This window comes from Musa acuminata, chromosome BXJ2-5 (genome assembly GCF_036884655.1).
Source record: "Musa acuminata AAA Group cultivar baxijiao chromosome BXJ2-5, Cavendish_Baxijiao_AAA, whole genome shotgun sequence".
NCBI lineage: Eukaryota > Viridiplantae > Streptophyta > Magnoliopsida > Zingiberales > Musaceae > Musa > Musa acuminata.
In genome coordinates, this window is record NC_088342.1 from 44,215,412 (window position 1) to 44,238,687 (window position 23,276).

Here is a 23,276-nt window from a genome sequence, read left to right on the forward strand (position 1 = left end):
TTCTTGTTGTCTTGAATCCCTTTCATCATCGACCTTCATTTCAACCTTGGATGAAGCATTTCTTAGTGAATCTGCTTCTTTTCATTTCTGCAATTGATATGTAACTTTTATGTAGTGCTAGAACAGTATATCTGCTTCCACTGTCAATATACACAAAAGGGATCCAACACTGATTTGGTACCTTCTGATTGTGATGAAAAGTGTAACATATATGTGATGCATGTGTTACTCCATTATAGGTTTTTATCAGTTTGTATACCATTCTTCGGGTTATCTATTATAAACCCTTCAGGTAGCTTACTAGTCCATCCATCAGTCATATACATATTGTAATCACCCATTTGTATCATGTATTATTTTGACCTACTTGTGAGCATATTAATTTCCAAAATTTATTTCAAGGATCTTTTCCCGAATTTAGAAGTTTTTAATTTATTACTATCACATGTCCAGTTCATATTTACACATTTAGCAGAAAATTGTGAAACTGATCTCTGTTGGAGCTCTTTGGGAACTTCTGTAATTGTCCTCCAACATACTGCTGTTGGTATAGCAGGTTGTCACAGAAAAAGCACCAGATGTCTCTAGTTATATTGTTCTGTAAAGTGTAAACTATCATAGTTCTATATTTCTTTCTGAATTTGAACTCATTTTTATAGGTTAATTTTACATCAGAAATATTTAGACATTATCCACAAAAAACTTGCACTTTTGAGACTTCTTCCCCCCCCATGCATGTAACCAAGCAAGAATAAGTTGGACTGGCAGGTGCATGTTAAGTTGCATATATTGGAACACAGATTCTCTCTGAATAGCCAATTTTTTTATTAATTATTATTTAAGTTTTACATTCAGCATTTTGGTTATTTTTAGCATATAAGAAAGCATAAGATACCATGATCATAACCCTCAAGAATGAATGCTGGTACTTCAAAATTTTCATGGAACTAAATCATTTTATTGAGCTTTGGATGCCTGTTTCAGCATGTGATTTGGCAGGCTAATATACTCCTCCATGCCACAACAATGAAAGATACTCTTGCTACAGAAGAGGTGGGATGAAACTGTTCTGATTATAAAATTGTTGCAAACTGGATTAATATGACTCACTATTTTGTGTATGAATGCTTAGTCTGATGAAAACATGTGGTACCACTCTCAAACACATGATAATATATTGTTGTACCAAGTTGTGCTGATCTTGTCCTTCCCAAAAAGGAGATAAGTATGGGCAACATAATATATTATGTGAGACAATGTGTCTTCTGATGGCAGCATGGGCTACTCAAAACCATATTCCTCTTCCTACTCTTTTAACAGGAAATCCATGACAAGACATGAAGAAAATTTTCTGCAGGAACCTGAGCAGTAGCAGCATGTTGAATCAACACAAAGAGGTACATTCCCATCTCCCATTCATTTAATCATTTCCTCCTTACACATGCTCTGCTAACGAATTTAAAATAACTTGTAGTACTCTGATTTAGTGGCACTTACAAAAGTTAAGATGTGTTGTAATGCTCTGATAAGTGGAACATAAACTTGTATTGCTCTGATAAGTGGAAGATGAGTTGGACTGAACTTGTAAGAGTTAGATAAGCCTGTTACTAGTAGGTTGGGGTTAAATATTCTGGATTAATAATTGATAGATCAATTATTTCATTAGATCGAATAAATTTATAATGATTAGATGGGTTTAGTATCATTCACTTGAGCTTAATAACGGACATTTTTAGTTACTAATATTCTCTGTTAGTCTACTTTTGCAACTGATATTATTGATGGGTTACTTTTGGCAGATGGAAAGATGACATAAAAAAGGGGGAGGTTCACATGTAGCATTTGAAGCAATCTTCGAAAAATGGGAATGATTCTTATAAAAAGACCTTTATGTTCTTTCTGCTTTGTCCTTTTTCTTTAGCATGAAGATGCCACCATATGCTTCTTCTCCTAAATATCCAAAGCTATCACCATCATCATCTTGTAATTATCTATCACCCTTGTTCTTCTTCCTCCTCCTCATCACTATTCTCTTACTCAATTATCCTTCAACTCCATCTAAAAGCATACTTATCTTTGAGTTTTAAGCCCTGCATGCCTACCCACACCAGTATATGGACCCTCCCATGATTTCCCACTAGCCTCAACTTGCATCATTGTTCACATCCTCCAACTTTCTCGACAATACTCTTATCTGCTCCAAGGATTTATTTCGTTTTTTAATGCATCCGGGCAAGCTCCAACTTGTTGCTCAGCAGAAGAAAGCATGATCCATAAACACGTTCAGCTGTGACATAAATCCCCCTTCAGGATCTCAAAACCCAATTGGACAGCAGCAGCACCACATGGCACGCTCTAAATCATTGATGCGTGCAATTAATGTTCATATGCCGTCCTGTCACCATCAAAGTCTGTACTTGATCACTGTGTGTGACTCTTCAATTCTGTAGCATAAATTTGATAGTATTATCTTTTGTTTAATTTACGCAGAGATTGCTCGACTTGCTTTGCTCCAACAGCAGCATAATCTAACAACAGTTTCTTTCAGGCCTGCTACCTCCCTGCAATCAGCATCTCCAAGGCCTGTAGAAGCACCCTCTCCTTCAAATTCACCGGCTTTAACCAGCCTTCATTCATCGTCGACGGCTTCTTCGAGCGGACGTCCCCTTAGACTACTACGGTGGCACACTTGGCCTCGTCAATGGCACCGCCGACAACATGCCATTGGGTTTTCAGCTGCCACAGGGAGCGCTTGGAGATTGCATTCCAATCGGTAAGCTCAAACTATTAAGTCATAAGTTAGATTTAACGTATTTGATCCGCTCTTTCAATATCCTCAGTGACGTGAGATTATATTTTAGTTCTCTTCCAATCCATAGATATCTTGCATCATTTATATATATTCTTGGAAGTTTATAGCAATAATCTTGATAAGGTATATTTTGGGTCCAAGACACGTCACAATCGATACCATGCCACACCACAGTCGAGTCAGCAAGGGGAGCACCCTCACGCGCAAGTCGGAATCTGTACCGAGGTGCTGTTTGGCATGTCCCATCCCGGAAGCTCGGGACGGTACCGTCTGGCGTCATCCCTTGCGTCCCGGGACGGCGGCCACACAGAAGTATCATCTCGTCCCTCGAGGATCAACCACCACGTCGAACCCACGTGTGATCGACCTTCGTGCAATAATATAAAAGCCTCTAGCCGACATCCGGCCAAGGGAAGAGAAAAAAAAAAGGGAAAAACAACTACTAACTTGCTCGTCGGAGGGGCCAAAGTCGGGAATCACCCGACGAAGGTCATTTTTACAGGAAAGCAGCCACCATCGAGCCGCGAGCGTCTTAACCTGGGAATTGCCATCCAGTGTACGAAGGTGAGCTGCAGACCAGCCTGAAGATGGAGAAGACGCTGCTCAACATAGACGGCGCCCGGACCGAGGAACGCCGATCAACACCCCATCGAGAGGGCCCGACCTACCTCGACATCCAGCTAAGCCAACAGAAGACTCTCGACATCGACCCGTGGACTAAGCCGTGTCGACTCATCAGCCAGAGCACATTTGTTCACCAATAAATCTCATGTGTTACCGTTGCTACAACCAAGGAAGACAAGCAGCTCATGCAGCAAGAGTAAAACATGAATTAGAAAGTAAGAGAAGAAGTGTTTTCCCATACGTTTTGTTAGGAGTAGCATCAGACGAAATTGAGGCTCCACAAATAGTGTTGGATGATGAAGAGGACAGTAAAATGAAGGTTGTCGATGTCATCAATTGGTTGGGTAGGAACTCTACTTTTACATGCATAAACTACACCCACAAGAAAAATGATACTGAAAAGAAACTGTGAGCATCTTTGGTGGTGGCTTCTGATCATGCTAATCGTTGTTCATTGTGTATTACTTGTGTAGGAGCACACTCCTCTCTTGGTATCATTCTGGCCCATATCCATCCATACATACATCAATAAATAAAGCACTACAAGAAGCATAAATCATGCTTTCGAAAGCCTCATCATGTTGTATGTGTGACAAGTGACTGCTTAAGGTCATGTACAAAAATAGGTAATCATGATCGTAATAGACATACCAAGTAACTTTTCTGTTGAGCTCTGAACTAAGCTTTTGGCCTTCCTGTGGTTATTATTGAACTCTAAATTAATGCATACTTAAGGATATGTTCAACAATTAGTAGACATGAAGTATTAAGCTTTGTTGTTGAAGGTTTCTTGAGATCATCTTTCATGATTGATTACTGGAGAAAGAGACTTCATGACCACTCCATGTTCATAAACAGTATTATTTGAATACCATCTGATTACCTACAATCAGGAAGAAACAGTTCATGGGAGAGAGAGAGAGAGAGAGAGAGAGAGAGAGAGAGAGAGAGAGAGAGAGAGAGAGAGAGAGACCACTCCATGTTCACAAACTGTATTGCTTAAGTACATGAAAGATAAATACCATCTGATTACCTTCAATCAGGAAGAAACAGTTCATGAGAGAGAGAGAGAGAGAGAGAGAGAGAGAAGTAGCACCGGGGTTTCTTACAATGACAAGAAAGAGAACAAGCAAGCAACTCTCCTGCTGAGGAAAGACCAAAAAAGAAGATGAAGAACAGAAAGGATTTATAGATATATATACATGAGATAGGAGTTTATAGGGATGTAGTTAGACTCCATAGACTGCGTCGGTGAACTTGTTCTTGATCCACTTGAAGCTGTTCCTCACCGAAGACTTGAGCTTGCGTTCCATGGCGAAGGAGTTGTAAGAGGCGACACGCCGCTTCCTCTTCAGCTCGGGATCGCTGGAGCTGGCAAAGCCATCATCCTTCCCACTGGGACCGTTGAAGCTGTAGGAGTTGCACCTGTTATCATATCCAAACCCCCCGGTCGAGGAAGATGAGTTCTCCGGGAAGGACCTGCACTTCTCCATGTCAAGACCTGTCAAGAGTAAGCTGTTTCTGCACCCACAGAGAGAGAGAGAGAGAGAGAGAGAGAGAGAGAGAGAGAGAGAGAGAGAGAGAGAGAGAGAGATGCGAATGATGAGGGAGGAAGAGGTGATGAGAGATTAAATTGGGAGGAGGGAGGGGCAAAAAGATGGGGTCAGAGGTGGAGTAGGGAGAATGATGGCTAAACAAGGAAGGGGGACAGCATCAGTGCATGGGTGACCCCAAGTGTGATGTTGAAGGCACCTCTTCATTGCTAGTGGATCTTTATTTGCCAAGCTCTGATAGATTTAGGATGAAAGATTCAATGTTCACTACCATATTCCTCAACCACAACTTCACACATCACAAACCCTAGATTATTTGAATCACTCAGCACCTCAAACTAGGAATATGCTGACACTTTTAGTCATTGATGTAAGCCACTACTCAGGTAGGTTGGTTATGATAATACCAATGATAATACTAATACTAATAATAATGATAGTTGTATGTAGATATTAGAGGGGAATGAGAATGCTCCTTTCACTCAGTGCATGGAATGAAGACAAATCAAGGTTTATCCTTTTAGTAATGGGTTATGCATTAGCATTTTAATTAGGTCCATTTCAAGAGGAAAGATGACCATATGAATCCACTATTATTATTTAATATTAAAAGTGCACTAGAAATGGATCATGCATCTGATGCACATTTGACCTTAAGTACATAAAGTGACTACAACATAATTATTCTTCTTTCCTTGGAACTCCTTCCATATTAATTTTCAAATGAAGACTCTGTTTTGGGTGGAATAACAAGGGAGAGATTACAATCCAACAATATCACTGATTGCTTAGGTTTCTCTAATCTTAAAAGATCAAGACATAAAAAAGAAGATCCTAGGTCATAGTTAGGGCCAATGGAAGGTAGGCTTAGACTATATCTGATACAAGATTCACTGAATCTATGCAAGAAAGCAAAGCAATCACCACAACTCAAGGGCATAAAAAGCTTGCATATGGTCTAAATAAAACATACATGCATACATATAGTAGGAAATAGTGATGGCGTTTAATATGCACTACAATTTAATGAGAAATGCTTAGGTGTCTGATGTGCTTATAATAACATCAAACCTCTTTCATGTGTTATTCTTATAATAAATACCTTATAATCTATTACTACAAAATTTGGTGTTTAATTAGGTCATTGTTTGTGCATGAATACCATAAGATTTCCACAACTCCAGTTCACTCCTCTAAGTAGCATTGCCATCTTGTTTGTGTATTATAGGAGGTGCATGTGTGTGCCAAGTGAACATATGGAGAAGGCAATAAGACCACCAGATCCTATGATCCATCCACAGATTTCTCAAGCAAAATTGTCTCTCATGTTTGACTTGGTGTTGTTTCCACCATTTAATCCTTCGACTAGAGACAAGTGTTTCTATTAAGCTTCTAATTGTTAGAACCAAATCGAATTGAATGATCCGATCAAGAGAATTGCTATGAATCAAGAATTAAGAATCAGACCCTTGATTAGTCCAATTCGAGTATTGAATTAGAAATATCTTGACCTGATATATACTTATATTATTAATATTATATGTATAGAAATATATAAGAAAAAGATTGAGATGTAGGAGGTGATAATGGATGGGTTGCCATCACATGGTGAGGGCCCTCCAATAAAGCTGTGGTTTCTTTCTCTTCTTTTTTCATTGATGGTGGTGGGAGGTGCCACTTCCGATGGCCAAACAAAGCTTGGAGGGGTGATAGCTTTGGTGGTGGTGTCTGCGGCGCCGCTGCCATGGCCCCATCGGTAGCCCACTCCACCCTACACCCCACTTCTTCTTTCCGGTGCCCCCACAGCTTCAGTCTTTTCCTCCTCGAACACATTTGTGGTGGCTGTCCTCCTTAAAAGAGATGTATATAAGCAGAAAAAGTAGAGGCTGTCTCCCAAAGGAAGCTTCGGGATTCACAAGAATCCTAAGAGAAAAATTAGGTTGCCATCTCCTTCCTATCGCGAGTTAAATTCGACACCATTTTTATTCTGCTTAGATCTGTCGTTGGTCAGCACACTATTTCACAGTTGATACTGTTGGTCAACGGTGGCCGCAGAACATAAGAGCCGTACAATTCTGCACTTGTAATAACACCTCACTTTTAATCGACTTAAGCGTTAAAAGAGATTTTATTGGACATACCCCTATAGTACGTTGTGCGGCAAGTGACAATGACAAGGAATTCACCTTACTTAAGGCCAACTTGAATGAGCATATTGTACCATCGTGATTTAGCACCACCTGAGTCAGCATTTAATGAATATATTACTGTTTGTTAGTTTATGAGTCTAAATATTTTAGGTTAGTGATATATGCTCAAGAAGCTAATGAGTTGGTCATCCCATTAGGACGAATCATGATAATTTAATAATATTAAAATTGATTTAATATCGGAGCACGGTGAGCGACTTAAGAAAGGATTATCCGAGGCTAAAGCGCTAAAGCATATTATAGTATGAAGTTATCACTCAGCTAGACCTCATAGGTATAATACTAGAATTTAATTCTAGACTATTATTGATCCTTAACGAGGACGTAAAACTTTTAAAATGTCGAATTAATCCTATATCAAAAGTGGACAAAGATTCAGATTAACTATTTCAAAAAATTACTAATTCAAACTTAAAATAACCCTTTGATTGATTTTTGATATGATTTCGATTATAAATTCTACTTGATGAGATTGATATGATATAATCTAATTTTTTTTGGTATTATCATGAAAGAGAACAAATCACTGAGTACTGAGAATTTTTTTTTAATTACTACTCGTATTATAGTGTATTTTATCTCACTTTAGTGTTTGTGTTTAAATATAATTATAAACAAACCTGTCATGCTCTTTTCTCTTTCCTTTCAAAACTTATTCTAGGTTTAAAGAGTTATGAAACAAAGTAGGTCTTATCTAAGAAAAACTGAGTTTTTATTATAAGCATAAAAATCATGATTATACTATTATTATATAAAAAATTTTAATATTAAAAATTAAAATAAAATATAATAGATCGAATATATGATAGGTACCTTTTGATGTTGCTCATAGTTTTTATTTGATTTGCAGGTGCACCGTCGTCGAATCTGAAAGCTATAGTGATGTTGATCTATAAAGAGAACTAGACTCGTTTTATTCTCTCTTTTCATCCTTCATAGGACCATTATATCAATGGATTAGAGGCAAAAGAACGATAAGAGAAGATCTATAATATCTCAATAACTAGTTGTTTGAGGCCATATCTTTTTATAGACAAGAGCAAAAAGTCTAAAATGATAATTAGAAGAGTCCATGCCATCAAGGTAATCTTCTATGGAATCTTATCATAATTAAATTTTTTATTAGTCGATTATCATAATTAGAATCTAATCATATCTATAATATATATTAGTTAACTAGAAAGGATTATATAATCTAACATTCTCTTACTTAGTCCATTAATCGGTAAGATATAAAAAAATTTAAAATCAAAATAAATAAATTAAAAATTTATTTAAAAATAATTTTATTTAATTAAATTAGAAAACTTTGAAAAAATATTTTACACATGCATAAAAATTTTATAAAATATGCCAATAAATCTAATAAATATTATATTACATTGAGTCTAACTACCAACGTGTGTCATAGCGATTGTATATCATTAATATTATTTTTTTTCTATATGTCACAATATTGTTAATCCTTCTTAATTTAGTCCAAAATAACCATTATAATTTATTTTATTAAAAAATTATATTATACATATTCAATCATAATATGTATATATATGAATATGAATAACAGAAATAAATAATTTTAACGACGTAAACAAGAATATCAATTATAATATCTATTCAAATATATATTACTATATCTTTTATGGGTTGCTCATAGATTTAATTATAAAAACATATTTTTTTAAACACTTTATACCATAAGACCTTAGTGAATAGATCATCAATCAATACAGTGGGACTTAAGTTCTTAATTAATATTAATTATTTTTAAATATTTTATCTAACCATCATGTATTTTATATCATAATACATAAAATTGCTAGAGTACTTATGATTCCTAAAGAAGAAAATTATTATGATATATCAAAGTATCTTCAATGACTTGACAATTGAGTCTGATCACACCAAGTTCCAAGATAAAATTTCATAGTCATAAAACTTAATTAATAACATTAAAGCATATCACAAAATCAACTTCTATAGTTGATAACGCAATAATATATTGCTTAAATTTTTTTTTCGTAAATTACCCCTTCAACTAATAATTATAAAATATAAAGTATATTTCCTACTATTAAGGTAATTTATAAAATTAACATATAAAAATGTTATCATTTCAAACTTATCTTTAATATATGTGAGCATATAATCTTTCGTTCCTTTTAAATATCTTATTATTTTCTTTGTAGCTTTTTAGTATTTCATTCTTGAATAACTTTAATATATACCCAATATTCTAATTATAAAATTGATGTCTAATTTGGTATAAAGTTGAGCATATAATATACTTCTAACTATACATACATAATGAATATTTTCTTGTTTGATTTTTTTTTAAATTATTTTAAAAAATATTTACTTTTGTTATTTGTTGAACAAAATTGTATACTAAATCTCTCCGATACTCAATCAAAAGCTTTGGTTATGATAATTATTTTGATTGAAAATATCTTGTTATGATAATTATTTTTTTGAGTAAAGCTGATCGATATATCATTTGATATTATCCTTTCAGATAAATTGTCTTAAAGACTTATTTGCAATTAATTTTTTTATAGTTATTGGATAATAATTTTTTTAATTATTAATTTTATATAATCCTTTATAGTTTTCTCCTAATCCTTTATATAATTATTAATTTTATATAATTTTAAATTATAACCTTCTCGCCGCTTTCCTCGCATTCGGCCGTGCTGCCGACGGGCAGACTAGCGATGAAGAGGAAGCAGACTACCGTTGGCTTGTCATTGTGGAAGCACTCGTGCTTCTCATTGATCTGCTTCTGCAGGAGTTCCTCTGTGATATCCTTCATCTCGAACGTCACCGGCTCGAATTGTCCGCTTCTCCAGAGCTCCCATGTTATACTTGTGTTAGCTACGATGTCGGCGGCTTGACCGTGAGCACGGTAGGGAAGTAGTGCTCGTGCTGCACGATCATCTCACTGCAGAGTCATTCAAACTTGGGGTACACGGTGGTGTCGTTGACAACGACGAGGGCGACTCACCTCCAGCCACTGCAAGACGCCGGCCTCAGGTGCTCCGCCTCACCATGAAGCAGAACATCATCATCCCCAACGTCGACAACGCGCACGTGGAAGCGCTACTGGACGAGCAGCTGCTGTACTGGGAGCTCATCAGGTACTTGTTGGTGAAGCTGAAATTGAAGAGCGGGATGCAGGCAGGCAACGGCGGGATGAAGCGCTCGTTCGAGAGATCGAGCAGTGCGTCCGACAGCAAAAGCTTCTCCACGATAGACGCTGCAAGACGACATCCTCTTCTCCACCTCCTCCGTCACCTTCATCGCCCTCGCCTTCGTCTCAATGATGGCCTGCCCGCAGAGGTTCTCCCGGGAGCCCTCCCTTTCATCAGCAGGGAGGTAATGGCAGAGCCTACCTCATTCCTTATCTTCAGCGGACGAGTCTTCAGCGTGAGAGCCCTTTGACATGAAAGGCACGTGAAGTGAGCTCAATCAGGAAGGCTCGTGTCGCTCACTGGTCAAACCTGTCCTATTCTTCTTCTTCTTCTTCTACTTCCGAACAAGCGATGCTGACGTTTCGGATGTTTTCTTGTTTTTGCATTATGTTTTCTTTCCTCTTAATTTTAATTTTATATATTAACTGAACTCACACGAAGCGCTTTGTTTGATAATTACATGCGTTTTGTGATGTGATATATAATTCAACAATTAGCTTGTAACATATATAACATCAACTTTCCTCGAAGGAAAATGACTTGTAAGATGAGCGTTAAAGTATATATTAGGCCCTTTTATAATAGCAAATGTTTTTGAAATTAATGGTCACCTAATCATATTTTAAGATGATATTAGAGTAAGTAATGAGTCTGAATCTTATATTTAACCCTCATTCCTAGTATTTATTTAAACATATTTATGCAAGTATTTGTCGTTTGGGCTTCTATCATATCCTCAGATTTTGTTTAGGCACCAAGCCTAACTGATCAACAGGGAGGATGTTAAAGCAGTCCTTTTCTAATATCAAGTTCTTGAGATAAGTAGTCACCCAATCATATCTTTAAGAATGGTAATATGATTAAATTAAAAATGAGATCTAAGAAGAAGAATGACAATATGATGGAGTTACATAAATCTATATGTGAAAACTTAAAATATTTAACCCAATGATCGTGGGCCTGTACAAATCATTAATTAAATCGAAGAAAAAAAAAAGAGAAAGGAAGAAGTGGAGATAACAAAAGAAGAGAAAAAAAAGAAGAGGGAGGTAGTCGATGAAGATAAGGAAGAAGAGAAAGCGAGGAAGAAGAAACAAGAAACAAGAAACAAGAGTAAACAATGAAAGAGAAGAGAGAAGAAAAAGATGAGAAGATAAGAGAGAGTGTACCGAGGAGATAGACGATCATAAACAGTAATGGTGATAGAAGATAAGCTTCTTCAATGAGCAATGAGAAAAGCGAAGTTTCGCTCTTACCTTCGACCAACATCGCTAAAAAAAGCAAAACTTCGTTCTTGCCTTCGACCAGTGACCAACATTGCTGAGAAAAACAAAGCTTCGCCCTTGTCTTCGGCCGGCGACCAACGTCGCTGCAGCCAAATTTCAAAGAGGCTCCGTGGCCAATCCTCATCTTCCTTACTCTACTCACGATTTGCTTCGCCCTTGTCTTCGGCTAGCGACCAACGTCGCTACAGCCAAATTCCAAAGAGGCTCCATACCATCTTGTGGGGGCATGATAGAATATAAGATAATTATTCTTATCTTCTATTATTTTCATCGTTATTTTAGTTTTTTAATATATACTTAGTTAGATCAAACTACTCGAAATAAGGACGATCTATCCATATATTCTTAAGTACCAATCATTTTATATTGTTTTGGACAATATACGATAGCTCTTATCGTAACCTATTCTAACCAATGTTAAAAGATAACAAATATATTTATCATTATAGAGAGTAAAATTCATAATAAATTGAGTCACTATATGATTATAGACTGGAGCTTAAAAAATCTAAAGTATCATGATTAGTAGAACACATTAAAAAGAAAAAAACCAAAAGCATACAATCCTATATCATGACTATCAAAGTACGCATCAAGTAACTTTCATCTACTCTTTCTGCAGATAAACAACTCGCAAGAAATTTAACTTTCTTCCTCTGAAGATTTGTAAGATCCGTTTGCAAACAGCACAAAGATGTCAATGTCAAAATCCAAATACGGAGCAATGGCAAATGGCTATAGACAATATATCAATATACCACGTAACTTTTGGAACTATATATAGAGGAATGAACAGGCCACAACACAAGAACAAGCAATCTTATCGAAACCTTTGTTCTTCTTTGTTCCAATTCAAATTTTCTCTGGAAATTATGTTTTCCAACCCAAAGCCATAAGAAATTTAAATCAGCAAAATTAATGAGACAGATTACTAAGAATAATATGTTATGCCGATAGTGGTGGACAGGTCAAAGCAGTATGGTCGAATCTTCTGCTGCTCCCAAAGCAGGGGAATAAGGAACAAGAACATGATTCAGATTAAATGCAGTTTGACCATCAACAGCAACCCAAAATCATCTAGATGAAGCTCCAAAACAGTTTGGCCATGATCATAGGAAGGGAGGGTGACCATCGACACATTAAATTATGAAACTTATCTACCGAGAGTCATTTGGATCCTTTCTAGGGTCCTTTTTTGGTGGCTACCAAGATCTAGCCCAATTCTAATGTCTTATATCTTTAATGAAAGAAGGATTTGGGTTATGAAATTTAAAGCTAAACGAATTGGAAACGTCTCTCTAAAGTCCTCCAGCCACAATCACAATAAACCATTTGCTCAAAGTGTTTATCGTCGTACTAAATCATGAACGCTAAAGCTACAAAATCGCCTCAATGAACAACCATGTGCCATAATCAATCGACTATTCTCTTATGCACGAAACAAGCTTCCAGGATAATTCATCGATTGGATTCTAAACGAAGCAATCCCTAATCTACAAACAAGAAATATCGACGGAAGCTTCAAAAGCAGGTTTTGCTTTGGGTGGTCACGGATCGAAAACGTCTGCTTTTGCTTAATCCTGTTAATATCTCCACTAATTCAAGCATCTACAATGCTTCCAAGTAAATAAAATTAAAGACAAACATGGAATCCAACCTTCCCTGTAGTAAGCTCGAGAAATCGATCAAAAGACTAGAAAAAATCATTGGAGAACGAGAGAGTTGGTCGGATCAAGAAGCGATTGTACCTCGTCGTAATCCTTCTTGTCGGCTTTAGGTTGCTTCAGGGGTTTCAACTTCCCACCTGGATTGTTACGATACACATCCAGCAGAACCGACTACAAAGAGGACAATCGAAACCCTAGAATACGAGAGAGAACAGACATAGATCCGACCTTACTTGGACGACATGGTCGGTAGGGAGAAGAAAGGAAGAGGAGACCCCAAGAACTGATGCCGAGCGCCAAATCAAATCGAATGAGAGTCGTCATTCTGTGGGGTATATATAGGCGGGATGGGGTGGTTGGGATGGCGACTTGCGATGGGAATCCGAACGCCAGAATTTTCATTGCACACCGAATCTAAGCTGGGCCTGAGTTGTCCTAATGGGCCCTTTTTAGTTGAATAATTTACAGAAAAATCCTTTTTTCTAATGAAAACACAAAGTAGATATGGATTGATTTTTTTTTTTGATACTCAGTGAAGTGTACAAAAGAAAAATATAATTAAGATATCTTTCGGTAAAGTAATTAAGATATCTAGACCGATACGAATCATATTTAGTCTCATATTGGTCAAAATAAAAGAAACTCCAAAAAACATATGTGAATAGATATATAAATTAGCTGGTTGTCAAGTTCAAGCACTAACAAGTTCAAAAAATAGAGAAGGTGCTGCACTTAGAATAATGCATCATACAAGCAGACGAATAAGGTTATAGGAGAACAAGATATTGTTGTTGTAGCTTCTGCATCCGAATAAAACATAAGCAGAATCATCAAGTGGTAACACAAAAAATCTGATACGATGTGGCTAAGAATCTTGAAATTGGAACATATTTACTGCTAATCATAGTAGATGTCAGTGAAAGAAGGAAAAAGAAAGAAATGAGAATTATTCTAAGTGTCATGATCCACAAAACTATTTTGAGTGTCAAAGGCGAAGCGATTTGCAAACAAGAGTGAAACAAGGTCAGGGAAGACTCGCATATTTCTTGATCGCTTGATCTTCACAATGGTTGTCGCCCTGTTATGTGGAAGCAGAAAAAGAGGGCACCGCGGTTCATGTTTCAATCCTTCTTCAAGGCAGCGAAACGGTAAGCCAATTCATCATATTCGGGTAGTCTTGAATGCACTCGTCTGCCACTAGGACTTAGCAAGTCAGACTGCATCAAAATAGCTTGAGTAGGAAGCTTCAAAGCTTCAGCTGACCTAACTGGTTCTGGTGGCAATGAGACAGCTCTCTCGGGAGGATGTGCTGCTGATACTCCTGGGCCAGGTTGGAATCTGCTGCTACACTGGTTATCCATAGATCTATCTGAATCAAGAACATGATCCATGGATGAAATTCTGGTTCTCCTTCTTGTCTTGATGCGCTCATTTGTTGTCCCTTTTTTGCTATAGTGAATCAAGAGCCTATCCATAACCATTTCTTTCTCATACTCTTCATCGTATGTGGTGACATTATGCTTGCCCCCATTTCTTCCATGCCATGGTGATGTTTGTGACATAAGTTTTCCATAAACTATAGCATTGTCCGACTCATCGTCAATCGGTGCTCTTGGGTGTCTAGTTATGTTCTTCCCCTCATCGAAATAATCACCATTGGCACCAGCACTCCTCCTGCTTCTGTGCCTTCTTTGGCTTCTTGGTGTTTGGCTGGTAAGCTTCTCATCATAAATGGATTTCTCATTAGTCTCCATGACTGCTGGCTTCTGGGAGTTCCTCAGCAAAGAATTAGACATAATTCTCTCATCACTGGGAACTTGATCCTTGTAATTATCATTAGTATGACAAGGTTTGTTATGACCAGCAGAGCCAAGCCTTTGAATCATTCGATCACCATTTACCGAAATATCATTGACTTTTGGTTTTACATATGGTGGAATCATATTGATCGCTGTACCTTTGTTGTTCACCGACCTGATTGGCAACCTTTCCTTTGCATTAGGATCTGACCATTCTTCATGTCTTTGTGATCTATCATACTCTAAGCCATTTGCACTCTTTTCTATGACTTGGCTTTTATTGCTATTCCCATTTGACTTGGTGTATGGAGGAACCACATTGGATTTGTCATTCCAAGAATTCATTATACCAACTTGCTTCTCTGAGCCTCTTGGATCCAGCTGTTCTTGCACTTTTGTTGTCCTTTGTCGTGGAACATATCTGTGATCATCATTTCCACAGCTTCCCTTCTGTTTGATCTTTAGATTTCCATATGGAGGAACTACTGCATCGATTTGGTATGGCTCCACATTTTCGATTTCATTAGCATTTACCTTTCTTGTCTTCACAACTGTGCCATGCAATTGGTCAGTACTAAAAGTTGAAATCATATAATTATTTTTTGGCTTCTGCACTTGTGTCCGTGCAACAGTTATAGGAGTAGGCTCATGATTTTTCTTAGATAATGTCTCCTCCTTGTTGATTTTAGTCAGCATTGGTGGAGTTGCATCATTCGCAGAACGAGTAAGTACCGCTCTCTTTGGTTGTTCCTGAAACCCAAGAAAGCAGTATCTTAATTTGGTGCAGAGGAAGCAAGTAGATAAAGAAAAAATAAATAGCAGAGGAAACTACTTTATGTAAATAGCAAATGGAAACAATATTTGAGACTAAACAATAGTGGCTAACTTACATATTTAACTGCAGGAGAATTAGATGATTTCTGCTCAAATGCCCAAGAATCCCATCTTATGGAGAACTCCTCAACAATGTTTTGCAGCAACTGCAGCTTCTTTTCCTTGGAAAATTCCTTCTTCTGAACTTTCTCCACAAACTGGGGAAAAAATATCATATTTATCTATGGGAACATAACAAACTACATTAGTTTTATTTGATGGGAAAAACAGTACAGCACCTCAGCATTTACAAATGATTCCGTCTGACCCCCATATCGTTTTGTAAAAACATGCCTAAGATCACATAATTCTGGCAAATCTGGAAATCTAGCTGCAGCAAAAATTAGAGTTGACACAGCCTCTGACACTCCATCAGGGCATTCCCTGCATAAAGAAAAATGTAAAAAAAAAGCATAATAAAAATAGACAAGATGGAAAAAATAGTCAAAAAAAATCTTCAGCTCTGAAACGTAGGTGACTATTGAACAAATTTGGTTTGTTCATTCAATTTTAAACTTTTTATCCAATAAAAATATGTAAAATGCTTTTACTTGAATGAGTACTTTTAGTTAACTAGGTTCATTCAAGTACTTTTACTTGAATGGCAATATGGGTTTTGTGAACAAGAGCAAGTAGGCGTCAATTGACTTGAAAGAATATGCTTTTCAGAATGTTATCTAAGCTTCATTCCAAAACAGCATGATAGTAAATGATTCTAGGCTTGCTATACTACTTCTCAGGTATGCAAGGTATTATGAATTTATTGAGAGAGTTATTGTTAGAGCACAAGTAGCACAAAGTATTAGTAAGGCAATTGACTTGAAAGAATATGCTTTTCAGAATGTTATCTAAGCTTCATTCCAAAACAGCATGATAGTAAATGATTCTAGGCTTGCTATACTACTTCTCAGGTATGCAAGGTATTATGAATTTATTGAGAGAGTTATTGTTAGAGCACAAGTAGCACAAAGTATTAGTAAGGCAATACAAGTAGGACTCCAAAAGGAAATTTGCACAATGAAATACAAATTTTAACATGATTCATCTTCAAAAAGAGATGAAATCAATCTCACATTGAGACCTATATACGTCAGTTTAGTTGTGTACCACTACTATTACCAATTGTGCTATTCCAACAAAACCTCCCTCTACTCCAGAACTCACCAGATTGTCATCACTATAAAACCTCCCTCTACACTCAAAATCACCTACATAAGTCAGCTTCCTATCACTATTCATTATGACATGTAACCAACAATATACACTTTATTAATGAACAAAAGTTATGCCACCAACCTCATATGACCCTTGCCATCCCCATTTTCACTTCCATGACCTTCATCATGCTAGCACAACAAAAATCACTGGCCTTATTAAATTTTCCATTGAAATTAAGAACTGCTTAAGTACATTATAACCTAGCCCACATAATCAACATAACCTGGCTGCAATTAAAAAACCAAATTAATACTGACTGCTAAGCAGGGACAGTTGACTGAGAAGGATTTCATGGTGGCAACCGTTGGAAAATAAATTTGCAGAAATAGAATAAAATGAAAGACAACAGAAATTGGACAAGGCGCTGATTAAGTGCTGTCTTATATCCAACAGTGGGTGGGCTAACTATATAATGTTTAGATTATAAATCTATCAGAGATGTGCACTTCGCAGTTGATTTATGGAACTCAAATTATACAGTCAGACAAAAACAAAAGAAAGAATACCACAAGGTTTTAAGAGAATATGAGATTTGAATAAAATGATGCATCCATATAGGACAAAGAATATCAAAGCATCTGATGTGTCTTGATGCATGGGATTAGGGGTGTTTAAATTGAACCAAAAAACCGAACTGGTTCAATCCAAAATGGTTCAATTCCGAACCAAGCCTAAACCGAACTGGTTCGATCCAAAATGGTTCAATTTTGAAAGCTATAAATGGTTCTAGTTCGGGGTACGCTCCTTTGGTTTGGTTAACCAGTTTGACCCGAACCCCCGATTTTAATTTAAAAAAAATCTCTGATTGAGTTCACAGCTTTAAGTCCTTAACCGGTTCAAACCAATCAATCAAATCAGCTCAAAAGACCCAATTTTACAAATGGTGTGAGCTCAATTTAACAAAGCTTGTCATGTCAACCCAATTGGACCAAAGATTCCGGTTTGGTTCAATTAAGCGAAACTGATTCATTTGAAATATATATATTTTTTCAATTATTTAAAAGTACAAATCGATTACCCGAACCAGATTAAGTGGTTTTGAACTGGTTTGATTAGGTAGAACCAAATTGGTTCCAGTTCAAACTACCTTACTTTAACTGAACCGAACCAAGATTCGATTCGACCCTTCACGGTTGAGTTCAAGCAAGTTTGAACACCCGTAACTGGGACAAAAACATATTCTTGTGCATGACGTGTCCGCTAGGTATAAAAAAGGCATCTGAATTCTGAAGTATTTGATGCAACCAAGATTAAAACAACATTTATAGTACTTGATGCAATTGATGAGGTAAAAGCTTCACATTGTAATGTGACGCATTTGTACAGTACAAAAAACTTCGAAGCATCAAATGTATCCTAACAAGACAAAGCATCTCACCAAGCATTATGCCAAATACATCCATCTTGGATGAAGACATCCAAAGCATCCTCTATCAAATAGAATCAAATAACTTGAACAACATTTCTAATACATAATCAAATTTAGCACTTCAAATATAAAAGAATCTTTCCACTAGGATCATGCACATCAAAGCAAGATAAGGTGGAAGACAAAGTGGAGTTGCATCTTAACTGGGCTATAAAAGACACTTTTTATCATTTAATCTTGAAATTAAAAACTTTAGTGAATTGATCCTACTCAGAGCTCATATTAGCAGGAGCCTTATGCATTGGGACACCTTAGAAGATGCAAGTTGATCTTTTTTCTCATCAGATGTAGGCCACGTATAAAATCAATTCCTGTTTGTAAAACCAGCTAAAAATTTGCTTTACGTTAGCTAAATCAACCATTCTTCTTGTTCTAACTGGAGCAATGAAATATATAACCAGATGAGTAAGGTCCTCACTGTCTTTGAACAAAATACTAAGCTATTAATTATTAGCCAAAAGCTATTATGTCGTGGTAGAACACAGACCAATTAGTTCCATAAACACATCATTAATAACATGATGAAGATCTTGGATAGCAAATTATGTAGATTTATTTTGATAAGAATCAGAAAAGCTGAAAATACCTTTTCTTTCTTAGGCTTGGAAGCTGATTTAAGATAAGGTCACAGAATTGCTCAATCATTTCATAGCAAGAACTTTGATTTATCTCAGAAATCAGTGCATCAATCTGTTTCAGAGCAGCAGAAAAGGAAGCAAATTGACGTATTAGAAATCTTATAGAATTAATAATGATGAGAACAATTGAATAAGACAAATAAGCCACAAAGCAATTGCACAAGCTAAAACCATGATCTATAGTCAAAACAAATATACCAGTGTTTTAAACCTTGCACAAGCAATTGCGTAATTTAAACCTTAACAGTGTTTCATGGTCTCGGTGTTAGAAGCAAGTGCCCCACCACCAGTATGGGACAGGCTACATGGGTAAGACACGACTCATCGGTGTACAGGATGATTCCAAGAGCAGATGCCATCATATTTAAATCATATGGGGACATGTTTAGTGCTCGGATTTCGATGAGATAGACAATTAAATATACCAAAAGGAGCAATTGGCTGGTAGGGGGTCCAACCAAGTAGGGTTTAGCATTGTGCTGGCAAATTTTGAACAGCCAAATCCACCAAGTTGCTTTAACCATATCCAAACATGGTTTTTTCAAGAAATCAAAGGAAAGCTACATCCAAACTCTTTGTAAACCTAGATTTACCATGGCTGCTACAAAATTTTCCTGCTTCATTATTGCTCAACGCCACATCTTCATTTGGTTAAGAATTAGGGATTCCGCAATTATGCAGAACATGACCCAAATCTGAGCAAAATTCCACCTACTGGGAAAATCATAGACATAATTCCACGGTCCTTGACCACAATTAAAGGGGAAAAAAGAAGGAAGAAAGTGAAGACCTAATAGCCATTTCATAGAGAACAATGAAATCTTTCTTGGACACAGAATGCAACAATTCATTTCAGAATGAAGCTGATTCCCATTCCATTTAAATTGCGTCATCTCTGTAGTGGTGATTTGAAAGAATTAGAGAAAGACGTAACTAAAAGAGGAAGAAGGTGACGATGTGGAGCCAAGAAAGAAAGACAAGCATACACACACACACCCTTCCGAAGGCGTCGGAATCACGGCCGGCGGCGAGGAGGTCCGCAACGTCATTCTTGAGGAGCCTCAGCACGGCCTGCTTCTTCTTCCCGATCGCCTCGATCCGCGACTTTATGCGCTTCACGGCGCTCCGGCTGCGCATACGCGTCCCGCACAAATAAGCCAACATCGATCATCCAACAGCAACAACACCCAAAGAGCACGGAAAGAAGAGAAAAAGGGAGAGATTTTTAGCAAACACTTACCATTTTCCTGAGAACTTCCCACCCACAAAACAATCGAACATCTCTCTGTCCTTCTTGATGCTCGTAGCTCACGACGTCAGGTCTGGGGAGAAGGAAGGAGAGAGTGGGACGAGACGGCGTAATGTTAGGTGGTGGTGGTGCGGCTGTAGGCAGAAGAGCGGGGAGAGGAAGGAAACCGGCAGTGTAAGGAATGGATCGACTGCCTACAGCAGAGGGACAGCTCAGAGCAGAGGAGCAGACTGCTTACTCTTACCTCCCCGACTTCCCTTCTACAGCAAAGCAACAAATTAGAAGCAGAGAAGCCGAGCGGGGCCCACCAGTAATACGGCAACTCCATACTCTCTCTCTCGAGCGGGGCCCAGCAGCAAACAGAGGTACGGCAAAACTACTAATTTAGCTGGTTTTTTCATAAAGGTAAGTGGCAAAAATTAGCTTTATAAGGTAATTGTTTTTCTTTACAAGCTAAGTTAGCTGTCTTAAAAAAATTATTAAACGAATTTTTAAATCATAAAATAAACGAGTCATTGTTTGATATAGTTAATCTTAATCGTCAGATAAGAGAAATTTTACTTAAAAAATATTTATATCTCGTATACCATTTGACATGATTTTTTCGGTGATCAACCTAATTTTTACCATTTAACACTAAAAAAAAAATCTAAACAGTTAGCTCGATGATAACGTACATCATTCACCTGACTTAAGTTGAATGTCCAGTTAGAGCTTAGTCTAATCATATTCTAATGTAATTTATCGTTGTATAATAATATCACGGAGACTAAGAATAAGATGACATATATATATATATATATATATAAAGCGGGTAAAGGCGTGTCAGTGGAGAGCACGTGGTGTGGCCCACCCAGTCAACGGTCACTCTACCGTTACAAAGGCGACCGTGGTGGGTTCGGGATTTTGAATCTGTGAGTGGGACGGCACCGAAACGGCTACTCATCGCACGGAAGGCAGTTTGGATTGTGAGTTCCCAAAGACGGTTTGTTTGTACTTTGGATGTATGCACGTGACCGATATTTTGATATAAATTAAATTAAAAATATATATTTTTTTATAAATAATATTTAAAATATAAAATTATATGTATACATATATGGACGAGTTTCCATGAAAATATCTCCTATTTTGGATTTCTTTCTTATATTTCGAAATATTTCTAATTGGATAAGTCAAAAAAATTGTTTGGATCGTTTCATATAGTGAATCGATCTAATTATATTATTTTTAAATAATATTATTTTATTTTTAATAGTTTTGTAAAAATATTATAATTGAATAGCAAACTAATTTATCATCCTTTATAAGGTTTTAAAAAGAATATTTTGTAATTGGAACAAGAACATATAGACAAAAAAGATTTCTGTACCAAACTATAATATTTTTGACACATGCACAAGAACATTATAAGTTTATCTGAAAATAAATATATTATAATTGGATTCATCCGTACTATATTCAAAAATCATGCCAAGCTACACCTCTTCCTAAATTAGTTCATTATATATTATCCCATGTAGGTAGACCTATTTAATATTCTAATTTTTAGATTTAAAAAATTTATATTGATTTTAAGTGAAGTTCTAGTTCATAACATCATCGATTTTACTAACGAAAATATTTAAATAATAAATAAAAAAATAATTTTAATGTTCTAGTTGATGGTGGTAGACAAAATCGCTACTAGAGGCCATAGGTGATTATTATGGATGAGAAGAGCGACAAGATATGAGAGCAATTTTACATCTGCATCGATACCGATATAATTACTGAGGGGCTCTTTCACCACTCTGTATAGGCGTCAGTGTTAATGTAGTTGCTATGCAACAAAAATGTTTCTCAAAATCTACATCGACGCAAACACAAATGCAAAATGACATCGCTTAGCAACTGCGTCGAAGTCGACACAAATACAAAGCAGTGAAAGGGCCGCTTGATAATTGCATGATCTTTTTCCTATGATCACTTTGAAATCCACCATTAGCTCCTCCTTGAAGAGAGAGGCGAAAGCTTAACGTCTTCCTCCTCTTTGTCTTCTATTCCTCCTAAGTTTATCCTTTGGATCATCGATTCCTTTCGTCATTGATGTGGCTTGTTGAAGCGACGGGAGATGGTGCCTTCAACCTCGTCGTCATTGTGATCATCTTCTCCAATGGATCCACCTTCGGCATCCTTGTTCCCACCATAACCTCCTATGGCATTGTTGTGGCCACCGTGGTAGGATCAACCTTGGCATTGTGTCCAATATCGCCTTCTATTTTTTTTCTTAACTATAATGTAAGAGGATAAAAGGCAATAGAGGAGTAGCGGGCGGAAACACCACCCAAGGAAGAGGAGGACGAGGAGGAAGGGCATAGAGGGCGTTCGATTGACAATGCACTTGAGACTACGATGCCCGCTTCGTTAACTTTCCTATGCTAATTTCGAAGGAGATCATGCAAATGCTGAGCAGCTCTTTCATCGCTCAACAATTACATTAATATCAATGTATATGCAAAGTGGTCCTTACCTTTTGTTGCTGTTCTCTTTATCCATTATAGCTACCTGAGGTTGTTAGCGGCGTCATCGTCTATCACCACCAACTACAACATTGAAGTTATATTTTTTATCTATTATTTTCATGCTTCTATTGGTAAATCGATAATGTTAGGATAAATAAAACTAGATGTTTTACTTTTATAATTATAGAGATTTTAATATAAATTTTTTAAATATAAAAATCAA

General features: G+C 36.8%; 1 protein-coding gene across 1 annotated transcript; it reads right to left on the reverse strand.

Annotated features, from left to right (window-relative positions):
* Positions 1-14,261: 14,261 nt before the first annotated feature.
* On the reverse strand, positions 14,262-20,779 carry LOC135612920 (uncharacterized). The gene is made up of 6 exons (XM_065109746.1): positions 20,541-20,779; positions 20,297-20,429; positions 19,249-19,352; positions 16,255-16,399; positions 16,033-16,173; positions 14,262-15,892 (listed from the first exon to the last, which is right to left on the reverse strand). The coding sequence occupies exons 1-6, from the start codon at positions 20,579-20,581 to the stop codon at positions 14,465-14,467; spliced, it is 1,992 nt and encodes a 663-aa protein (XP_064965818.1). The 5' UTR covers positions 20,582-20,779; the 3' UTR covers positions 14,262-14,464.
* Positions 20,780-23,276: the final 2,497 nt, after the last annotated feature.